This window comes from Dipodomys merriami, unplaced genomic scaffold (assembly GCF_024711535.1).
Source record: "Dipodomys merriami isolate MVZ:Mamm:240054 unplaced genomic scaffold, mDipMer1.0.p SCAF_174, whole genome shotgun sequence".
In the NCBI taxonomy this organism is placed as follows: Eukaryota; Metazoa; Chordata; class Mammalia; order Rodentia; family Heteromyidae; genus Dipodomys; species Dipodomys merriami.
In genome coordinates, this window is record NW_027203093.1 from 1,132,471 (window position 1) to 1,151,407 (window position 18,937).

Below are 18,937 nucleotides of genomic sequence, written 5' to 3' on the forward strand. Positions count from 1 at the left end.
CACTGCGGGACACCTGCCACACACACACCCCACACACTGCAGGACACCTGCCACACACACACACACACTGCGGGACACCTGCCACATACACACACACTGCGGGACACCTGCCACACACACACACACACTGCGGGACACCTGCCACATACACACACACACACACACTGCGGGACACCTGCCACATACACACCCCACACACTGCGGGACACCTGCCACACACACACACTGCGGGACACCTGCCACACACACACACACACACACACTGCGGGACACCTGCCACACACACACACTGCGGGACACCTGCCACACACACACACACACACACTGCGGGACACCTGCCCCCCTCCCACACCACTGCAGGACCTTGGACACACTCCAAAGAGACCACAGCGCTCCACGTTTGGGACCCACGCCACACAGCCCACAGACTGCAGCCGCTCTAGCTGTCAAGGCTGTGGTGGGCTGAGCACTCCCCAGCCCATCTTTGTGCCCTGCTCTTAGAGTAACCATCGAGACACATTCTGTTTTCTGTTTCCGTCTTCCAGCTGGGTAAACTGAGGTTTAGGAGTGTGACTAGCGGGTGGAGGGTGTGCAGGAGCTCACCTGTGGACGCTCTGGGCTGGTAGCTACCCTCCTGGCACAGACAGGCCCACTGGTCATGCGTACGTGCACCTCGCAGTTACATCTGCGGGAGGTGCTGCCCAGGTCAGATGAAGGCGGAAGGGCTCCCCTTCTGATGAGCCCTTCACAGCGCTGGCAGCGGGGCCTGTCCTCATAGGGTGGCCACACAGATAAAGCTGCACAGGACGAAGCGGTGGTATGAGCTTCTTTGGGGGCCTGCTGCTCAGTGTACGTGTGAGAGCTGCAGTCAGCCAGACACCGGCACCTGCAGCTCAGGCTGTCTGCCTTGCCTTCCGGCCCTGGGTCCCCTGTCCACGTGCGCCCCGCACCCTAGACCGGGTCCCTCAGCTGGCCGAGAGCTGCAACCGCCTAGCTGGTTTTGCTCTTTTCTGTTGCCCTGTTTGCTTTCGCTTCAGCCTTTTGATTTCACTTACAGTCGGCCGCCTGCGCGCCCACTCCCGAGTGCTGAGCGTGTCCCACGCCACCTCCCTCCCACGCTACCAGGAATGCCTCACTAGTGCCCACCCACCCCCACCAGGCAGCCCTGCAAGTCCGCACTCTCCAAAGTCAGACTTCTTTGTTTTATGTTTTTTCTTTATTTGCTTTCATTTCTGCCATTCCCCTCAGGGTTGGTGGGCAGCACCCTGTCCTCTGCCCCCCGGCTCCTGTCCTCTGAGTGCCAGGCTGAGGGAGGCACTTGACACAAGTGGGGGTGGGCAGGTCTGTGCACTGCACCCTGAGCGCCCTCCCCTGCACTCAGCCTGCCAAGGAGCAGTGCCCCCAGCAAGTGTGTGTGAGAGGGAGTTCTGGAGCTGAGTGAGCCTGTGTGAGTGCAAGTGTGCGTGCAGCGTGTACACTTGACTGGCTGCGTGCAGGCGTGTGCATGTGTGGGCAGTGAGCCTGTGTGAGTGCAACCATGCACTGTGTGCATGTGACTGGCTGCGTGCAGGTGTATGCATGTGTGAGCAGTGAGCCTGTGTGAGTGCAAGCATGCAGTGTGTACACGTGACTGCATGCAGGTATGTGCATGTGTGGGCAGTGAGCCTGTGTGAGTACAAGCATGTAGTATGTGCACCTGACTGTGTGCAGGTGTGTGCATGTGTGGGCAGTGAGCCTGTGTGAGTGCAAGCTTGCAGTGTGTGCATGTGACTGTGCATGTGTGAACAGTGAGCCTGTGTGAGAGCAAGCGTGCAGCGTGTGCATGTGACTGGCTGCGTGCAGGTGTGTGCATGTGACTACGTGCAGGTGTGTGCATGTGTGGGCAGTGAGCCTGTGTGAGTACAACCATGCACTGTGCACGTGACTGCGTGCAGGTGTGTGCATGTGTGGGCAGTGAGCCTGTGTGAGAGCAAGCTTGCAGTGTGTGCATGTGTGGGCAGTGAGCCTGTGTGAGAGCAAGCTTGCAGTGTGTGTAAATGACTGGCTGCGTGCAGTGTGTGCATGTGTGAGTAGTGAGCCTATGTGAGTGCAAGCATGCAGTGTGTACACCTGACTGCATGCAGGTGTGTGCATGTGTGGTCAGGGGCAGAGGTGGGAGACTCGGCATGTACAGAGTCCACACGTGGAGAGTACATGCATGGAGAGTATTTTGAGAACTCAAGTGGGCAAGTGTGAGCATGGGGCATGGGTGTGAGTGATGGTGTGTGCATGTGTGTGAGCGTGTGCATGTGGATAAGGCACTGTGTATGTGACTTGCAAATGTTCAAGTCAGAGTAATGGCATCCTGGGCGCTGGCCCCTCCATGCCTGCTCCCCGCTGGGCTTGAGTCCAGGGTTCCCTGTAGGACATGGGTGTGGGCCCAGCAAGCATTGCAGCTGCTCCTAGAGCCCCCATGACCCTCTGCCCCAGGAAGTCAGGGGGCTGGGGGCTGGACCCCCCTGAGCAGGGTGTGTGGAGCTCCTGCACACACACATGAGCAGTGGGGGCAGTGACCCGGACCCCCACCCCAACCTTCCTTCAGCAGCTCTTGGCTCCTTTCATGTCGGGCTGCTGTGCACCTTTCCAGATCTTTCTGTGCTTGCCTGCACCCCACACAGCCCTGCTGTGGAAGCAGTGCACTTGGGGAAGTCATTGACAGACCCCCCCACCCCCCGGCCGCAGGCCAGCTGCCAGTCTGAAGATGTCAGCCGCACACCCGGCCCCTGTTGGGAGTCAGAGAAGACGCAGGGGCAGCCAGGAGGGAGTGAGGGCCATAGCTCAAAGAACGTCTGCTTCCCAAGTAAAGCAAGGGGATGTGGGGCCCGCTGGCCCGGTGGGGAGGCGGAGGCCGAGAGGGGCGTTGGTCAAAGGTGGTGATGGGCTTTGTGAGCCCCTGTGCCCACCGCAGCTCTTCAGGCCACTGCCCCACCCACCCAGCCTCAATGGCAGGGAACCTGCAGGGCTGAGTCTGAGACCCAGGAGGCCTTGGCTGGGTGGAGCCAGGGAGGCAGCCGCAGCTGAGTTGGGTGGGGACACTGCAGCCGAGACCAGCAGATCACCAGGGCAGGGTCACCGGAACAGGACCAAAGCCGGGCTGGCTGGGCTGGGGTCAAGGTGAGGGGACAGCTAGGCGGGCTGTGCTGACCACTGAGGTCAGGAGATGAGGGCAAGCGGGCACCACACCTGCCACCCCAGCTCCTCAAGAGGTGGGGCCAGCGTGGGTGATATCAGACAGAGCTGTTTGCGCCTCCACCTCTTTGGAGGGGACAGAGGGGTGACCATGAGAGGAATAAGTGGTGCTGACCCCTGGGGACCCGGCAGGGGCTGGGGGGTGGTTCTCCAATGAAGGAGGCCTCTGACAGCCATGGTGGTGTTGAGTCAGGACCAGGGCACATTTCCTGAGCACCTGCGCCCAACGTGCCCATCTGGCAGCAGGTGTGTAGCTGGGCAGGGGGAGTGAGGGGCTGCCTGAGGGGTAGGGACACCCAGGGTGGACCCACAGGTGACTGATAGGGCACTGGAGGCCCGGGAAGGGGGGTTCCCGGAGAGGAGGAAACGCCTGTCCGCTGTGTTTCTGTCTGTGTTGGCCTCCTCTCACCCCCTGGCTTTGTCCAGCTGTCCCGTCCACTGTCTGTCCTGTCTCCCCTCAGCTTTCTGCCCCTCCCTTTCTCCACATTCCTCGCTCTCCCGCTGTGGCCTGGCCAGCATGCCTCCTCCTTTGGCCATCTTGCCCTGCCATGTGGGACCTGAGCCCTGGAGGCTGGAACCAAGGGGTCTCGGCGCCCCACCCAGCTCCCAGGATCCCATCCCCTTCCAGTCCACATCCCTGTCCTGTTTCTAGATAGTCAGGAGGTCTACCCTCCTGAGCCCCTGAGTCCACGGGCACTGCCGATCTCTGCTGCAGCCCCCAGGTCTGGGATGGAGGGAGGGTCTCGGGAAGGGGGAGGGCAGAGCTAGGCAGGAGGAGCCGTGGGGCGGGGGGTGCCCGCAGCTGACGCGCTCCGTCCCCAGGGCCTCCCTGTGGAGCTCCTGCGTGGTACTGCCGCTGCTGGCGCTGACCTGGATGTCTGCTGTGCTGGCGGTCACCGACCGCCGCTCCGCCCTCTTCCAGATCCTCTTCGCCGTCTTCGACTCTCTGGAGGGCTTCGTCATTGTGATGGTGCACTGCATCTTGCGGAGAGAGGTGGGCGCGAGCACCCCACGGGGGTGGGAGGAGGCGCCGCTGGCCTCCCGCAGACAACCGGCCGGGTGCATGGTCAGGGCATCTTCCAGCACTCATGGGGCAGACAGCCCCATCTTCATGAGGTTTGTGGAGCAGGAGGCCCAGGGCAGGTGCTTCTGGAAGTTTCTGGAGCTTTCCAGAAAATGTCAATATTGGGTTCTCACCAAACTGTCCCGAAGGCCAGCAGTAATGAGGGAGTTAAGGGGCAGTAATGAGGGAGATGTGTCTGGACCTCAGAGATGGGTGCACTGGGGGACTGTGACTCCCCTAGCAGCCAGTTAGGATGCTGAGGGCAGAGGGGCTTCACTCCCTTTCTTCCTGGAACTTCCTAGAACCCTGCTGTGGGAGTTTTCAGAGGTTCATGGGCAAAACAGCCGGTGGCCTCAGCTGCAGGAGGCAGGGATGTTGGGAGTCCGGCAGCGTCGCCCCATCCTCCTGTGCTCCCGTCCTCTGCAGGTCAGGGAGCTGGGCGCCTGGGTCCGCCCCTGCCGGGGCCTGCTCCCAGGGAGGAAGAGAGCCTGAAGTTCCCGAGGCCCAGCCACACAGTGCCCCTGTGGCAGAGCCCACAGCTCTTCACGTGCTCACGGGGCTGCCGTTGGGGTTGAAAGGTGGGAGCAGGGACGGCCACTGAGCCCACCGGGAGGCATACTGCAGGCAGGAGGGAGCGGGAGCTCTTGGGCCTCTCCCGCCATCCCAGGAGACACGGTGGCCGCAGCCACCTTGGCCCCGCGGCACTCGGCCGTCTCCGCAGCACTGAGCCGGGCCCCGGCAGAGGCTCAGGCTGGCCCCACCACACTTTCAGCTGCCCGTCTGTCCAGAGGCCACACTCCTGCCTCTGCCCCCTCCCTGGCCTCCCGAAACAGAACTGGGTAGCCTCCAGAAAAGAACCAGAAACATCCTGGGGAGAGAAAGGGCTCGGGAACTCCCCTGGAGGGGGCACCTTCCACCCCCAGATAGAGACTGGAGAGAGAGTTCTAGAAGAGCTGGACGGCGGAGTCCAGAGGCCCGCAGAGGAGCGCAGGAGCAGCAGGTCAGACGGATGACCTTGACAGGGAAGAGTGGCCCCGCGGTAGCCTGGCTCCCAGAGTGGGACTTGCGAGCAGCGTCATGGTCAGGAAATCCAGAGGGGGGGGAGGCCAAGAGGCCCCACAGTCTCCGCAGCCCCTGGGAGTCACTCACTGTGGGCCCTAGCACTGGGCCTGGGGTGACCGCTGCTCCCCTGTCCTTCCTCCTGTGAAGACCCCTCTGGATATCTGGTCTCCGCCTCCTGTTGACAATCCCCGTCCTGGCTGAATGGCCGGCCCCAGCCCCTCCCCACGGCCGTGTCCCTGGGAAGTGATGTCCCTTAACTGGACATGTCATCCCCAGGGACATGCCAAAGAATGCTGGGGACGCTGGGGTGCAGTTGGTCCTGATGGGTTCTCAGGAAAGCCCAGAACCCGAGTGGCCGTGTCACTGACCCTTCTCCCCTCCCCTGAGCCATGGGTGGCACTTCTTGCGGCCAGTGTGGGGTGCTTCCCCCTGCAGGGCCCACTGACGCCCCCGCCCTCCCCAGGTCCAGGACGCTGTGAAGTGCCGCGTGGTGGACCGCCAGGAGGAAGGCAACGGGGACTCAGGTGGCTCCTTCCAGAACGGCCATGCCCAGCTCATGGTAGGACTGGGGGCTGGGGAGTAGGCACCCTGCTGCCCGGCGGGGCCTCCACATTCTCCCTGAGCCTGGATTAGACCTGGTTTACAGTTGCAGAAACTGAGTCTTGCCAAGGTGAAACCCCTGGGCCAGGTGTAGGGCTGGTGTGGGCCGAGATGGTGAGTGTGGACGGGGCCGTGCCTGCGCCCGGCTGCACGGGGCCGCCCCACCCCGGGCCTCACCCCAGGTCACCCTGGCACCGGGCTCCTGTGTGACTTGCCACACCCTGCCCAGTGGCCCTGGGCCCTGCAGTCCAGACAGTCCACTCACCGGACCTTCCCCACCCCTCACTAGAGGGCTGCTTCCACCCTGGTTCACATGCCTGGAGACTCAGGAGGGGTGCGGGTCCTCCCCCGCCCCCAGCCTTGTCCTAGCTCTGCCCTGAGGAGTGGCCTCAGGCTCTTCCCTGGACCTCAGCATCTCTGTCTAGAAGGAAACAGGTATTGGGGTATAGGATACTCTTGAGCACACAGCTTCCCTGTCGCTGACATTTCTCCAGCCTAACCTCTGACCTCAGGGAGACAGCTTGACTCCTGCCTTTGCAGGGAAGGACCCTGTGGTGAGGCGCTAGGTCTCTAGATGAGCTCACAGTGTGGGGAGCACTGCCCCCCTCCCCCCGTGTGAGGAGCACTGCTGCTCCCCACCTTTGCCTGTCTCCACTCTCTACTGCTGTCCCGAGCTGTGGTGGGGACCAGGGCTCTGCCTGAGCCCTCCTGGCAGCCAGCAGCCCTGCTGCAGCAGGATGGCTGGACGCCAGCCACTCCACCGGCCTCAGAGGACATGTGTGTGTTCACACAAACACATGCAATTCACTCATGCATGCAAATATACATAAACAGGAGCTTGCACATGTGTAAGCCACAGCACATGCCTCACAATTCATGTCACACATGCAGACACCTGTGATGGCACAGGTACACACATACACCATGAACCTGCAGACGTTCACTGTGAAGGTGGGGATACACATGCATACTGTGAATGTGCAGACACCCATGAAGGCATGGGTACACACACTTACACACTTCGAACATGCAGACACTCACCTGTGAAGCCACAGATACACATGCACACACCATGAACACACACTATGAACATGCACTCACCTTTGAAGGTGCAGTATACACACACACACACCATGAACATGCAGACACCCGGGTACACATGCACACCGTGAAAGGCCACGGGGAGTCACGCCCCACACGTCCAGCACATGCAAGCTCTCAAGAGATTGTGTGAATACGTGGGGGTGTGGCCTCGTGAGTGGGCTATAGACACGCATGTGCACGCTCACAAGCACTTGTGTGAATGCAGAAGTGTGGCCTGCACATGCACGCCATGGACATGCATGTGCACATTTGTGAGCACTTGTGTGAGTGCAGGCGCACAGCTCGTGGGCAGGCCGTGGATGAGCACATGTACACACATGAGCACCCATGTGAATGCAGGGGCCTCCTGGCAGGCATGAGCATTTGTGTGAATGCAGGGGTGTGTCCTCCTGGTGGGCATTTGTGTGAATGTGGGGGCATGGTCTCCTGGGTGTGCCACCAACACACACGTGCACGCTCGCAAGTACTCGTGTGAATGCGGGGGCATGGCCTCATGGGTGTGCCACAGACACACGCACGCTCGTGAGCACTCGTGTGAATGCGGGGTGTGGCCTCCTGGCAGGTTGTGGACACACACACGCATGCTCGTGAGCACTCGTGTGAATGCAGGGTGTGGCCTGGCAGGCCATCAACATGGACCAGCCTTCTTAGGGGCACAGCACAGTGCACACCCGCGTGGACTGCCTTGCAGTTGTGAGCAGGCACGCGGGTGCACGCACAGGAGCTGTGGCTGGGGCTCCGCGGTGGCACGCGGGTGCCCGCACAGGAGGTGTGGCTGTGGCACGCGGGTGCCCGCACAGGAGGTGTGGCTGTGGCACGCGGGTGTGTGCACAGGAGCTGTGGCTGTGGCACGCGGGTGCCCGCACAGGAGGTGTGGCAGTGGCACGCGGGTGCACGCACAGGAGGTGTGGCTGTGGCACGCGGGTGCACGCACAGGAGGTGTGGCTGTGGCACGCGGGTGCACGCACAGGAGGTGTGGCTGTGGCACGCGGGTGCGTGCACAGGAGGTGTGGCTGTGGCACGCGGGTGCACGCACAGGAGGTGTGGCTGTGGCACGCGGGTGTGTGCACAGGAGGTGTGGCTGTGGCACGCGGGTGTGTGCACAGGAGGTGTGGCTGTGGCACGCGGGTGTGTGCACAGGAGGTGTGGCTGTGGCATGCGGGTGCCTGCACAGGAGGTGTGGCTGTGGCACGCGGGTGCACGCACAGGAGGTGTGGCTGTGGCACGCGGGTGTGTGCACAGGAGGTGTGGCTGTGGCACGCGGGTGCACGCACAGGAGGTGTGGCTGTGGCACGCGGGTGTGTGCACAGGAGGTGTGGCTGTGGCACGCGGGTGCCTGCACAGGAGGTGTGGCTGTGGCATGCGGGTGTGTGCACAGGAGGTGTGGCTGTGGCACGCGGGTGTGTGCACAGGAGGTGTGGCTGTGGCATGCGGGTGTGTGCACAGGAGGTGTGGCTGTGGCATGCGGGTGTGTGCACAGGAGGTGTGGCTGTGGCACGCGGGTGCACGCACAGGAGGTGTGGCTGTGGCACGCGGGTGTGTGCACAGGAGGTGTGGCTGTGGCACGCGGTGGCACGCGGGTGCGCGCACAGGAGGTGTGGCTGTGGCACGCGGTGGCACGCGGGTGCACGCACAGGAGGTGTGGCTGTGGCACGCGGGTGCGCGCACAGGAGGTGTGGCTGTGGCACGCGGGTGCGCGCACAGGAGGTGTGGCTGTGGCACGCGGGTGTGTGCACAGGAGGTGTGGCTGTGGCACGCGGGTGCGCGCACAGGAGGTGTGGCTGTGGCACGCGGGTGCACGCACAGGAGCTGGGGCTGGGGCTCCACGGTGGCAGTCTTGGCTGGGCCCTGCGCTCACCCCTCCCACTGTCTCTGTCTTGCAGACTGACTTTGAGAAGGACGTGGATCTGGCCTGTAGATCAGGTGAGCGCCTGACAGGTGAGAGCGCAGGGTGGCCGAGCCGGCTCACCTGCTTCCTTCTCTTTACTGCGCGGTCGTGTGTCTGTCGTCTGTCCCATCCGTGGCTGTCTGTCATGTGGGCCAAGCCAGGGCCCAGGCGGGGCCTGGTCCCAACTGAGGCTGCAGGAGGTCTGTGCACTCCTAGGGGCCAGTGTAGCCCTGCCCTCCACCACTCCCCTCCTGCCCTCTCCTCTCTACCCTCCCGGTCTGCCCCCTCTGTCCTCCTGCCCGCCCAACCCCCTCCACCCCGTCAGCACCCGCCTCCTGTCTGTCGCACACCCATGCTCCGTGTCAGCTCCATTTCTTCGCTGTTGGTCTGAGTGTGGGGAAGGGGCCGACCAGGCTTTCAGGTGGGAGAGACAGCAGTGGGCGCTGCAGGAAGGCAGAGGACAGGACTGGTTACTGGGCTCCTAGGCTAGTGCTGAGCTTCCTGGCAGCAAGCACAATAAAAGGACTCAGCTGCAGGATTAGGGGACGCTCAGGAGACAGCCCACGTGTTGCATGGAAGCTCCCTGGCACGTCTGCTCGGTCAGGCACTGAAGGGTCCCCTCCTCAGAGGCAGCACGGGGTGGGGCTGGAGCAGCTCCAGGCACAGGTTTGCGATGCTCTGGCGGTCCCAGAAGGCCTCCTGGGGGAGTGGTCTCGGAGCCGGCAGAGACTCTTCCCTCCAGTGTCCAGTGACCCAGCCCTACAGCCTCCCAGAGGGGTCCCCATGGCTCAGGGCCAGCAGGCCCTGCCTATGTGCCACTCGGAAGTGGCAGGCGCAGAGCGGCAGCTGTGCTGTGGTTACCTGTGCAGGCCAAGCCCTGATTGGGGGCGAGGGATGGGCCTGAGAGGAGCCGGGACAGCGGGCACCACACCCAGCCACAGCCTGCTGCTCACGGGACAAGCAGAGACGGGAGGCCGCAGGCCTTGGGTGCGGATGACCCACCGCTCAGCGCACCCTAGGGCCAAGTGTCTGGAATGACCCTGGCCCCCAGGAAGGGGCCTGCAGGAAGATGGCTGTGGGGAGGGGCAGGCAGAGGCCGGGGTTGCCATCCTGAGGGTGGGGAAGAAGAGGAGCTCCCGAGCAGTGGGAAGGGCCCACGGGCAGGCGAGTGGCCCTGCCCCGGGCAGCGAGGAGGTGGTGGGCAACCAAGGTCAGCTGCTGACACCATGAAGGGAGCTGGGGCGGCTCAGGGCTGGTGCCGGGTGTGGTTTGGGAGCCAGGCTGAGCCAGCAGGGGTGGACCACGGGGCCAGGAGACTGGGAGGAGCTGCTCAGAAAGAAGTGGAGCCATAGAGGGAAGGAAGTACACAGAGTGCCAGCCTGGGCGCCCGGGGCGTGGGCAGCTCGGCCGGCCAGGGGGGCCCCAATTGACTGACAAGAAGCAGATGTCAGGTGGTTGCAGGAGTCAGGTCAGAGGTCAGGTAGTCTGAGAAAGTGGACTGCCTGAGGCCTGGGAGAGGAGCCTCTTCTGGGTCTAGGTTGCCTCAGGGCCGTGGACCGGGCCCAGGCTCCTGGCTGGCCAGAGCGGCCTGCCAGAGGTGCAGGGCCTGAGTGCCGCTGGGGGCTGGGCTGGGCTCGGTGCCAAGCTCCAAGTCCCCTGATGGCTGTGCACCCGGGGCCCGGCACCCCCTCCTCCTGGGCTCCCCGCTCCTTGCTGTGAGAGTCCGGCCTGCGGTTCTGGTAGGAGTCACCCTCCGCACTGGCGGAGGCCAGCAGAGGAGCACCTCACTGGCCAGCCCTGTTGGGAAGACAAAGGACCCAGGACCAGGGGCAGGGCAGGCGCCAGGGTGGGGCGCCCGGTGGGGAGCCGGAGCGGCAGCTGTGCCCTGACCCCACTGCCTGTGCCTGCCGCCCTCAGTGCTGAACAAGGACATCGCCGCCTGCCGCACGGCCACCATCACGGGCACGCTCAAGCGGCCGTCGCTGCCCGAGGAGGAGAAGCTGAAGCTGGCCAAGGGGCCGCCCCCCACCTTCAATAGCCTGCCGGCCAACGTGTCCAAGCTGCACCTGCACGGCTCTCCCCGCTACCCCGGCGGGCCGCTGCCCGACTTCCCCAACCACTCGCTGACCCTCAAGAAAGACAAGGCACCCAAGTCCTCCTTCATCGGCGACGGGGACATCTTCAAGAAGCTGGACTCAGAGCTGAGCCGGGCCCAGGAGAAGGCTCTGGACACGAGCTACGTGATCCTGCCCACGGCCACAGCCACGCTGCGGCCCAAGCCCAAGGAGGAGCCCAAGTACAGCATCAACATCGACCAGATGCCCCAGACACGGCTCATCCACCTGAGCATGGCGCCCGACGCCAGCTTCCCCACCCGCAGCCCGCCCTCGCGGGAGCCGCCAGGCAGCGGTCCCCCTGAAGTGCCCCCCGTCCAGCCCCCGCCGCCCCCACCCCCGCCGCCCCTGCCGCCCCAGCAGCCCCTGCCCCCACCTCCCACCCTGGAACCAGCACCTTCCAGCCTGGGGGACACAGGAGAGCCGGCCGTCCACCCAGGACCCAGCTCTGCAGCTGGGACCAAGAATGAGAACGTTGCCACATTGTCCGTGAGCTCCCTGGAGGTGAGGGGGGCCAGGACAGGGCCCGGATGAGGGGCCAGGCCGCCCCTGGGTGTGGTGGGCCTGAGGGTCAGGGTGACGAGGGCGGCAGGCAGCCAGCACGAGGGTGGCTGGTGCTCTGTGGCCTTGGCCTGTGGCTGAATCTGCCCCGGTGCACCATTGGACGCCCGGCAGGGCAGTGCGTCTCTGCTTACGTCCACCAAAGCTCCTGATCTCCAGCCCACAGGGCGTGGGACCCAGGCAGAGGCGAGGCATGGCCTCAGGGCCCTGCCCTGGCTCAGGACAGGCTCTGCTGCCCAGCTCCCGGCTTCTGGCGGTGCAGCCCTGTCCCAGGCTCGTTGCTGGCTGGGCTCTGCCACGTGACCCCAAGCATAAGCCCTTGCCTATTGGGTGGCATGCTCTGAGCTGGTGGGGCTGGACATCCTTGCCCGGCCTGTGTGCTGGCCATAGCATGTGGTATGCAGACCGAGGGGCCAGCTTGAGGTAACAGGTCCTAGATGTGGGAGAGGAGGTGCCCTGGGGAGAGGGGGGCATCGGCCCATCCCAGGGCAGAAGGGCACTGTTGGGGAGAGGCCCTGGGCCTGTCACCACCAGCTGTTTCCCTCTGGCCCCAGCAGTCTCATGGTTACCAGGGAAAGGGCAGCCCGGCTCCTCTGGGTGGGTTTCAGTCCCATGGCCAGCTCTCCGCGTGCTTGGACAGGCGTTTTGGGGAACCGTTACCTACAACACAGACCCCTTTTCTCCACAGAGGCGCAAGTCACGGTATGCAGAGCTGGACTTCGAGGTGGGTGCTGCCCTTCCCCCACACACCTGTGGGGCCACTCCGAACCGCTCAGCTGGCGGCTCCGGCCAGCCCCTGGGCAGGGCCGGGGAGGGGCCAGCCCCTGGGCAGGGCCGGGGAGGGGCCAGCCCCTGGGCAGGGCTGGGGAGGGGGCGAGGCCCTGGGCAGGGCCAGGGAGGGGCCAGCCCCTGGGCAGGGCTGGGGAGGGGGCGAGGCCCTGGGCAGGGCTGGGGAGGGGCCAGCCCCAGGGCAGGGCTGGGGAGGGGGCGAGGCCCTGGGCAGGGCTGGGGAGGGGCCAGCCCCTGGGCAGGGCTGGGGAGGGGCCAGCCCCTGGGCAGGGCCGGGGAGGGGCCAGCCCCTGGGCAGGGCTGGGGAGGGGCCAGCCCCTGGGCAGGGCCGGGGAGGGGGCGAGGCCCTGGGCAGGGCTGGGGAGGGGCCAGCCCCAGGGCAGGGCCGGGGAGGGGCCAGCCCCTGGGCAGGGCCAGGGAGGGGCGAGGCCCAGTCAGCCTCAGGCAGGGCAGAGGTGGGGTGGGCTGGGCTCTCTTGTCTCAGGTCACTGTCCCCTCCACAGAAAATCATGCACACACGCAAACGGCACCAGGACCTGTTCCAGGACCTGAATCGCAAGCTGCAGCACGCGGCCGAGAAGGACAAGGAGGCCCTGGGCCAGGAGGGCAAGGTCTGCGGCGGGCGGAGGGCGCCCGTGGGAGCCCCTGGCTGGGAGCCCCTCCCCCGCCCTCCAGGTCACTCACCCATCCCCTCGCTTGGGCGGGGCGGGGCTCAGGGTGGGCAGCCGCCCCTCCCCGGAGCCCGGGTCCCCGACTCCACCCGCAGCTCCCTCGCTGAGCCCTCCTTTCCTCTCCTCACCCTGCCCTGCCCGCCCGCGCCACCGCAGCCAGACAAGCAGCAGACACCCAACAAGCGGGCCTGGGAGAGCCTCCGGAAGCCGCACGGCACGCACGGCACGCACGGCACGCCGGCCTGGGCGAAGAAGGAGCTGGAGCCCCTACCCCCATCGCCGCTGGAGCTGCGCAGCGTGGAGTGGGAGAAGGCCGGCGCCACCATCCCACTGGTGGGCCAGGACATCATCGACCTCCAGACCGAGGTCTGAGCGGGCAGGCGCGGCCCCGCGCCGGGCCCGGAGGGATGCTGCTCTGCCCGCACCAGCCACAGACGGGCAAGACCCACTCACCGTGGCAGCCAGGCCCGGGCCCGGCGTCCGGAGGTGGCCAGGCGAAGGGCCGGCCGTGCTGGGACCAGCGCCAGAAGCAGGACAGGAGGCGGCCCGGCCCGGCCAGCACAGGGTTCCAGAGGCAGGAAGGTGCCTCAGACTCTGCCCTCCTTGGGCGAGCCCCAGCGGACGGCGGGCGGGCGGCGGTGGACACGGGCAGGCCTGGTATGGCCAGCCCTCCCAGGATGCCTGCCTCGGGCACCACTGCAGGGGACTGCCTGTGGCCCGCCAGCCTGGCTCCGTTTTTTAGACACCCCTCACCCCTTGGGAAGCAGCCAGACCCCCCCTCCCTTCCAGGGCCCTGGGCCCCTGCCAGGCCTGGGGGGGAGACCCCAGCCCCGGCCCAGGCCCCAGGGGCAGGACGAAGCCTGCTCCGGGAAGAAGTGGGGTGGGGAATCTATTTTTTCTCTCCTTTTCTTTTCTTCAATAAAAAGAACTAAAAACCCAGCCCTCTCTGTGTGCGGCCTTCCTCTGCCCCTCTCCTGCCCGCTCAGGCCTGCCATCCTGTGCCCAGTCCCCAGGGGTGGTGCCCCTGCCTTCCTTCCTCCATCCTCAGCAGGGGGGCAGCATGTGCTCCAAGCACCCTGGAAGAAAAAAACAAAACCTGAAATGCTCAAAGGAAATGCACGGAGAGTGAGCGGCTTTTGGTGCTTTTCTCCATATCCCCAGCAGGGGGCAGGCCTGAGCCTCAGCCTGACTGGGTGAGCCGTGAGCTTAGAGGCCCGGAGGCTGATGGGCTGATGCCATGAAGTCTGTGTGCATGTGTGCACAAGTGTGTGTGTGTGTGTGTGTGCATGCACATGCGTGCATGTGCCTCGCACACCTGTATGTGCGTGCGCACGCATGTGTGTGACCGTGTCACCCTGTCTCCACCCTGAGGTACCTGGGACTACAGATCTGGGCCTCCATGGGCAGAGGGCAGACCCTGCCAGGCTCTGCACACCAGCTTGAGCTGGATCCTGATTCCAGAAGCCCCGAGGAGAGAGGTGTGCAGAGCAGGCCGTTCAGAGTCCCCCACACCCAAGCACGTCATCCAAAACCAAATGCCAAGGTGAGCCCAAAGAGGGTTCTGGCCTGGCACGGGTGCCTTTGGTGTGCTAGCCTGTGCCTCACCCCCTCTGCTGGGACTCCAACCCTGTGAACTTGGGTCAGAGGGGTCACCCCCTCCCTCAGATCGGGATTGGGCCACATGGATGGGGAAGGGAGCACTGTCCGGCAATCTGCATAGCCATGAGTGACCAGGAGCACCCCCAGGTGGCAGCCTGTCCACATGAGCCCCAGAGGAGGCCAATGCAGGCCCGGCACTATCCCTGACCCTCAGATTCCAAAAACCCTAGCATGTTAGAGTGGTATTGTGCAGCAAAACATGACCCAAACCTAGGTGGGCCTGGCCCATGTGCAGTGCGGTGTGCCCGTGTCCACACACGCTGCCTTTGAAACCCAGAGGCCCTGCGTTACAACCACACCTGACAGAGCATTTTCTCTGGTGGCTGTGGCTTTGGTCCCTTCCTTGTCCTCGCATCGTTGGAGAAGCATGCTGGGAGCTGCCCAGCTTGGTGGAAAAAGGTCAGTGTCCCAGGCCCTTGCCCGGTGCCAGGGCTGGAGGCCCCAGATTTGCTTTGGCCCACCTGTGTCCCAGGCATGTGTGGGCAGACTCCAGACCAACGCTGTCCCTGCCACACCCAGCTCTACATCTAACAGGAGAAATGTCACCGGATAAAGGTGTCCTGAGCCACATGCTGCTGCCGGCTGGAGGATGGTTGGGTGGCTGAACCCCTGGGCTGGGGGCTCAGGGCTCGGTCACCACAAGGCACTGTGTTCAGATGACGAGTCCTCCTCCCACCCCAGCCCAGCCTTCTTCCCAGGAGGCCATGTGTGCCAGGAGAAGCCCCACATCCTCCCTGGGCCGCAGCTCACACATGCTCAGTGCTCATGGCCACCTTGCTCTGACTCATCCCAGAAACTGCTGTTCCCTGCCTCCATGCAAGAGGACAGCTGGGCAAGGACCCCCGGACTCACTGATGCCAGGCAAGCCCCACTGGAGGGCATCCGGGCAAGGCCCCACTGGACTCATCCATGCTCTGGACCCCCTGGCTTCTGTCCTGCAGACTCCAGAGCTGCCCATGTGTCTAAGACGATCTTCTTGGACACTCCTGGAACTCGCTCACATGTGGTAGCCTCACATCCCAGGGCCATCCTTTCAACAACCTCCTTCCTGACACCCTGTGTCTGCCATCAGCACCCCGTACACTGGGTCTGAGAATGCGGGGATCACAGTGATGGAGTGCTTAGGGGCTGAAGGTGGGATTCTAGGGTGAAGATGCTGCCGGTGATGTGAGGGTGGTGGTGATGGTAGCAATGGTGGTGGCCACGGCAGGGGTGGGACTGTGAGGGGGTAGTGGTGAGGGTAATGGTGGTGGTAGTGGTGGTTGTGAGGGAGATGGCGATGTGATGTTAGTGTTGGTGGCGATGGCGTAGCAGGGGAGTGAGGTGGATGGTGGTGGTGGTAATGGCGGTAGTGGTGGTGGCGATGATGATGGGAAGTATGCCAGCTTCCCAGGGCCAGTGGGACTCAACCCATGATCCACAAAAGGAGTCACCAACACTCAGTCAGTTGGGCTAGGAATCTTTGTTAGCCATATGGCGGCCGCTCCCCACTATTGGGACAGTGAAGAAGAGCCCTGAGCTCAAAATGGGGGCGAGGAGAAAACCATGCGGAGCCACTCACAGGTGGCCAGTGCAGCCTCACACTGGGCGAAGAAGCGAGCTACAGAAGCAGGGCTGTCAGTTAGTGGTCGCAGATGGTGACTACAGTTCCAGTAAGCAAGGCCAATGAGTCATTCAGGCAAAGCTCACATCCCAGAGCTTCCCTTTGCTCAGTTCCTGGTTTGGGGTTTAACTGGTATTGACAAGAACATTTCTTACTTATCACACTCAAAGTCAAACCACCCTCCAGGTTTCCTGGCCCTTTCCGAGTTTCACTATTATTTACCGAATTCCAGCAACTCGGTGTTTAACCCCCTATTTTCCCAGGCCTTTAGCTCTGGACTTTTCCTTTATTGACTAGCCTGGAGTTTTTCTCTACAGGGCAATCCTGCCTTTCAAGTTTGCTAAGCTGCCATTTGTTCCATTCCTACGGTCTGTACTTGTGTCTCAGGTTACCTGGGACTCATTTGTTAAATTTCATTCTTCCTTGGTCTTACTAATACCCTATTTGTGTAATTTAACCTAATAGATGGGATGGTGGTGGTGATGGTGGGGGGGGGGTGGTGGTGATGGTGGTGATGGTGGTGGTGGTGATGGTGGTGGTGGTGGTGATGGTAGTGATGGTGATAGTGGTGATGGTGATGGTGGTGATGGTGATAGTGGTGATGGTGATGGTGGTGATGATGGTGGTGATGGTGGTAGTGGTGGTGGTGGTGATGGTAGTGATGGTGATGGTGGTGATGGTGATGGTGATGGTGATGGTGGTGATGGTGGTGATGGTGATGGTGGTGATGGTGATGGTGGTGATGGTGATGGTGGTGATGGCGATGGTGGTAGTGGTGATGTTGGTGGTAGTGGTGATGGTGGTGATGGTGATGGTGGTGATGGCGATGGTGGTAGTGGTGATGTTGGTGGTAGTGGTGATGGTGGTGATGGTGATGATGGTGGTGGTGATGGTGATGGTGGTGATGGTGGTGGTGGTGATGGTGATGGTGGGTGACAGTAGTGGGTGGTGATGGTGGTGATGGTGGTGGTGGTGATGGTGGTGGTGGTGGTGATGGTAGTGATGGTGATAGTGGTGATGGTGGTGATGGTGATGGTGGTGATGGTGATAGTGGTGATGGTGATGGTGGTGATGATGGTGGTGATGGTGGTGGTGGTGGTGATGGTAGTGATGGTGATGGTGGTGATGGTGATGGTGGTGATGGTGATGGTGGTGATGATGGTGGTGATGGTGATAGTGGTGATGGTGGTGATGGTGATGGTGGTGATGGCGATGGTGGTAGTGGTGATGTTGGTGGTAGTGGTGATGGTGATGATGGTGATGATGGTGGTGGTGATGGTGATGGTGGTGATGATGGTGGTGATGGTGATAGTGGTGATGGTGGTGATGGTGATGGTGGTGATGGTGATGGTGGTGATGGTGATAGTGGTGATGGTGATGGTGGTGATGGTGGTGATGGTGGTGGTGGTGGTGATGGTAGTGATGGTGATGGTGGTGATGGTGGTGATGGTGGTGATGGTGATGGTGGTGATGGTGATGGTGGTGATGATGGTGGTGATGGTGATAGTGGTGATGGTGGTGATGGTGATGGTGGTGATGGTGATGGTGGTGATGATGGTGGTGATGGTGATAGTGGTGATGGTGGTGATGGTGATGGTGGTAGTGGTGATATTGGTGGTAGTGGTGATGGTGGTGATGATGGTGGTGGTGCTGGTGGTGGTAATGGTGATGGTGGTGGTAGTGGTGATGGTGGTGATGGTGGTGATGGTGATAGTGGTGGTGGTGGTGATGGTGATGGTGGTAGTGGTGATGTTGGTGGTAGTGGTGATGGTGGTGATGGTGATGGTGGTGATGGCGATGGTGGTAGTGGTGATGTTGGTGGTAGTGGTGATGGTGGTGATGGTGATGATGGTGGTGGTGATGGTGATGGTGGTGATGGTGGTGATGGTGGTGGTGGTGGTGATGGTAGTGATGGTGATGGTGGTGATGGTGGTGATGGTGGTGATGGTGATGGTGGTGATGGTGATGGTGGTGATGATGGTGGTGATGGTGATAGTGGTGATGGTGGTGATGGTGATGGTGGTGATGGTGATGGTGGTGATGATGGTGGTGATGGTGATAGTGGTGATGGTGGTGATGGTGATGGTGGTGATGGTGATATTGGTGGTAGTGGTGATGGTGGTGATGATGGTGGTGGTGCTGGTGGTGGTAATGGTGATGGTGGTGGTAGTGGTGATGGTGGTGATGGTGGTGATGTTGGTGGAGGGGCGGTGGTGATGGTGGCGATTCCACACCCACGGTTGTGACAGGAAGTCACAAGGCAGCAGCTGCTGTGGTCGCCATCACTGTGAAGCTGTTTATGGATCTCCGGTCTCAGCTCCTCCTCCCCCGGCCCTCATGGGCTGAAGGCCTCTGGGTAAAGGATGGGTGCTTAAAGATGGTGAGTGGAGTCTGCATCCGCCGGGGAGGAGCTGGCAGGAATGGTGGCCCAGGTGCTCAGGAGCCCCGCCCTCCAGGGTGCCCAGGGAGCGCTTCCTCGCCGTTCCTGCCTCCCACCCACATCACCAGCACACCCAGCGCAGGAATGGGGAAGCCCCGCATCCTCCACACCCTTCCCCAGCGGCCTTGCCCCTGGGGGCCCAGAACCTTCCCCGC

General features: G+C 62.7%; 2 protein-coding genes across 5 annotated transcripts in view; one reads left to right on the forward strand and one right to left on the reverse strand.

Annotated features, from left to right (window-relative positions):
• Window positions 1-14,019, forward strand: part of LOC138829579 (adhesion G protein-coupled receptor B1) — an 80,977-nt gene extending 66,958 nt beyond the window's left edge. For 2 of the 4 annotated variants that reach the window (XM_070025942.1, XM_070025940.1), the window contains exons 25-31: window positions 4,051-4,222; window positions 5,817-5,912; window positions 8,941-8,995; window positions 10,863-11,563; window positions 12,309-12,344; window positions 12,913-13,020; window positions 13,237-14,019. In XM_070025942.1, the coding sequence (XP_069882043.1) occupies window positions 4,051-4,222; window positions 5,817-5,912; window positions 8,941-8,995; window positions 10,863-11,563; window positions 12,309-12,344; window positions 12,913-13,020; window positions 13,237-13,452 (1,384 nt within the window). In that variant the 3' untranslated portion in view covers window positions 13,453-14,019. The remainder of the gene's footprint in view (window positions 1-4,050; window positions 4,223-5,816; window positions 5,913-8,940; window positions 8,996-10,862; window positions 11,564-12,308; window positions 12,345-12,912; window positions 13,021-13,236) is intronic. The other 2 variants (XM_070025943.1, XM_070025944.1) reach the window with 1 other exon arrangement.
• Window positions 14,020-17,426: 3,407 nt separating this feature from the next.
• Window positions 17,427-18,461, reverse strand: LOC138829536 (uncharacterized; the record flags this gene model as incomplete). The annotated part of the gene is made up of 1 exon (XM_070025880.1): window positions 17,427-18,461. A coding segment is annotated over one exon (1,035 nt), but the record flags the coding sequence as incomplete, so codon positions are not given.
• Window positions 18,462-18,937: the final 476 nt, after the last annotated feature.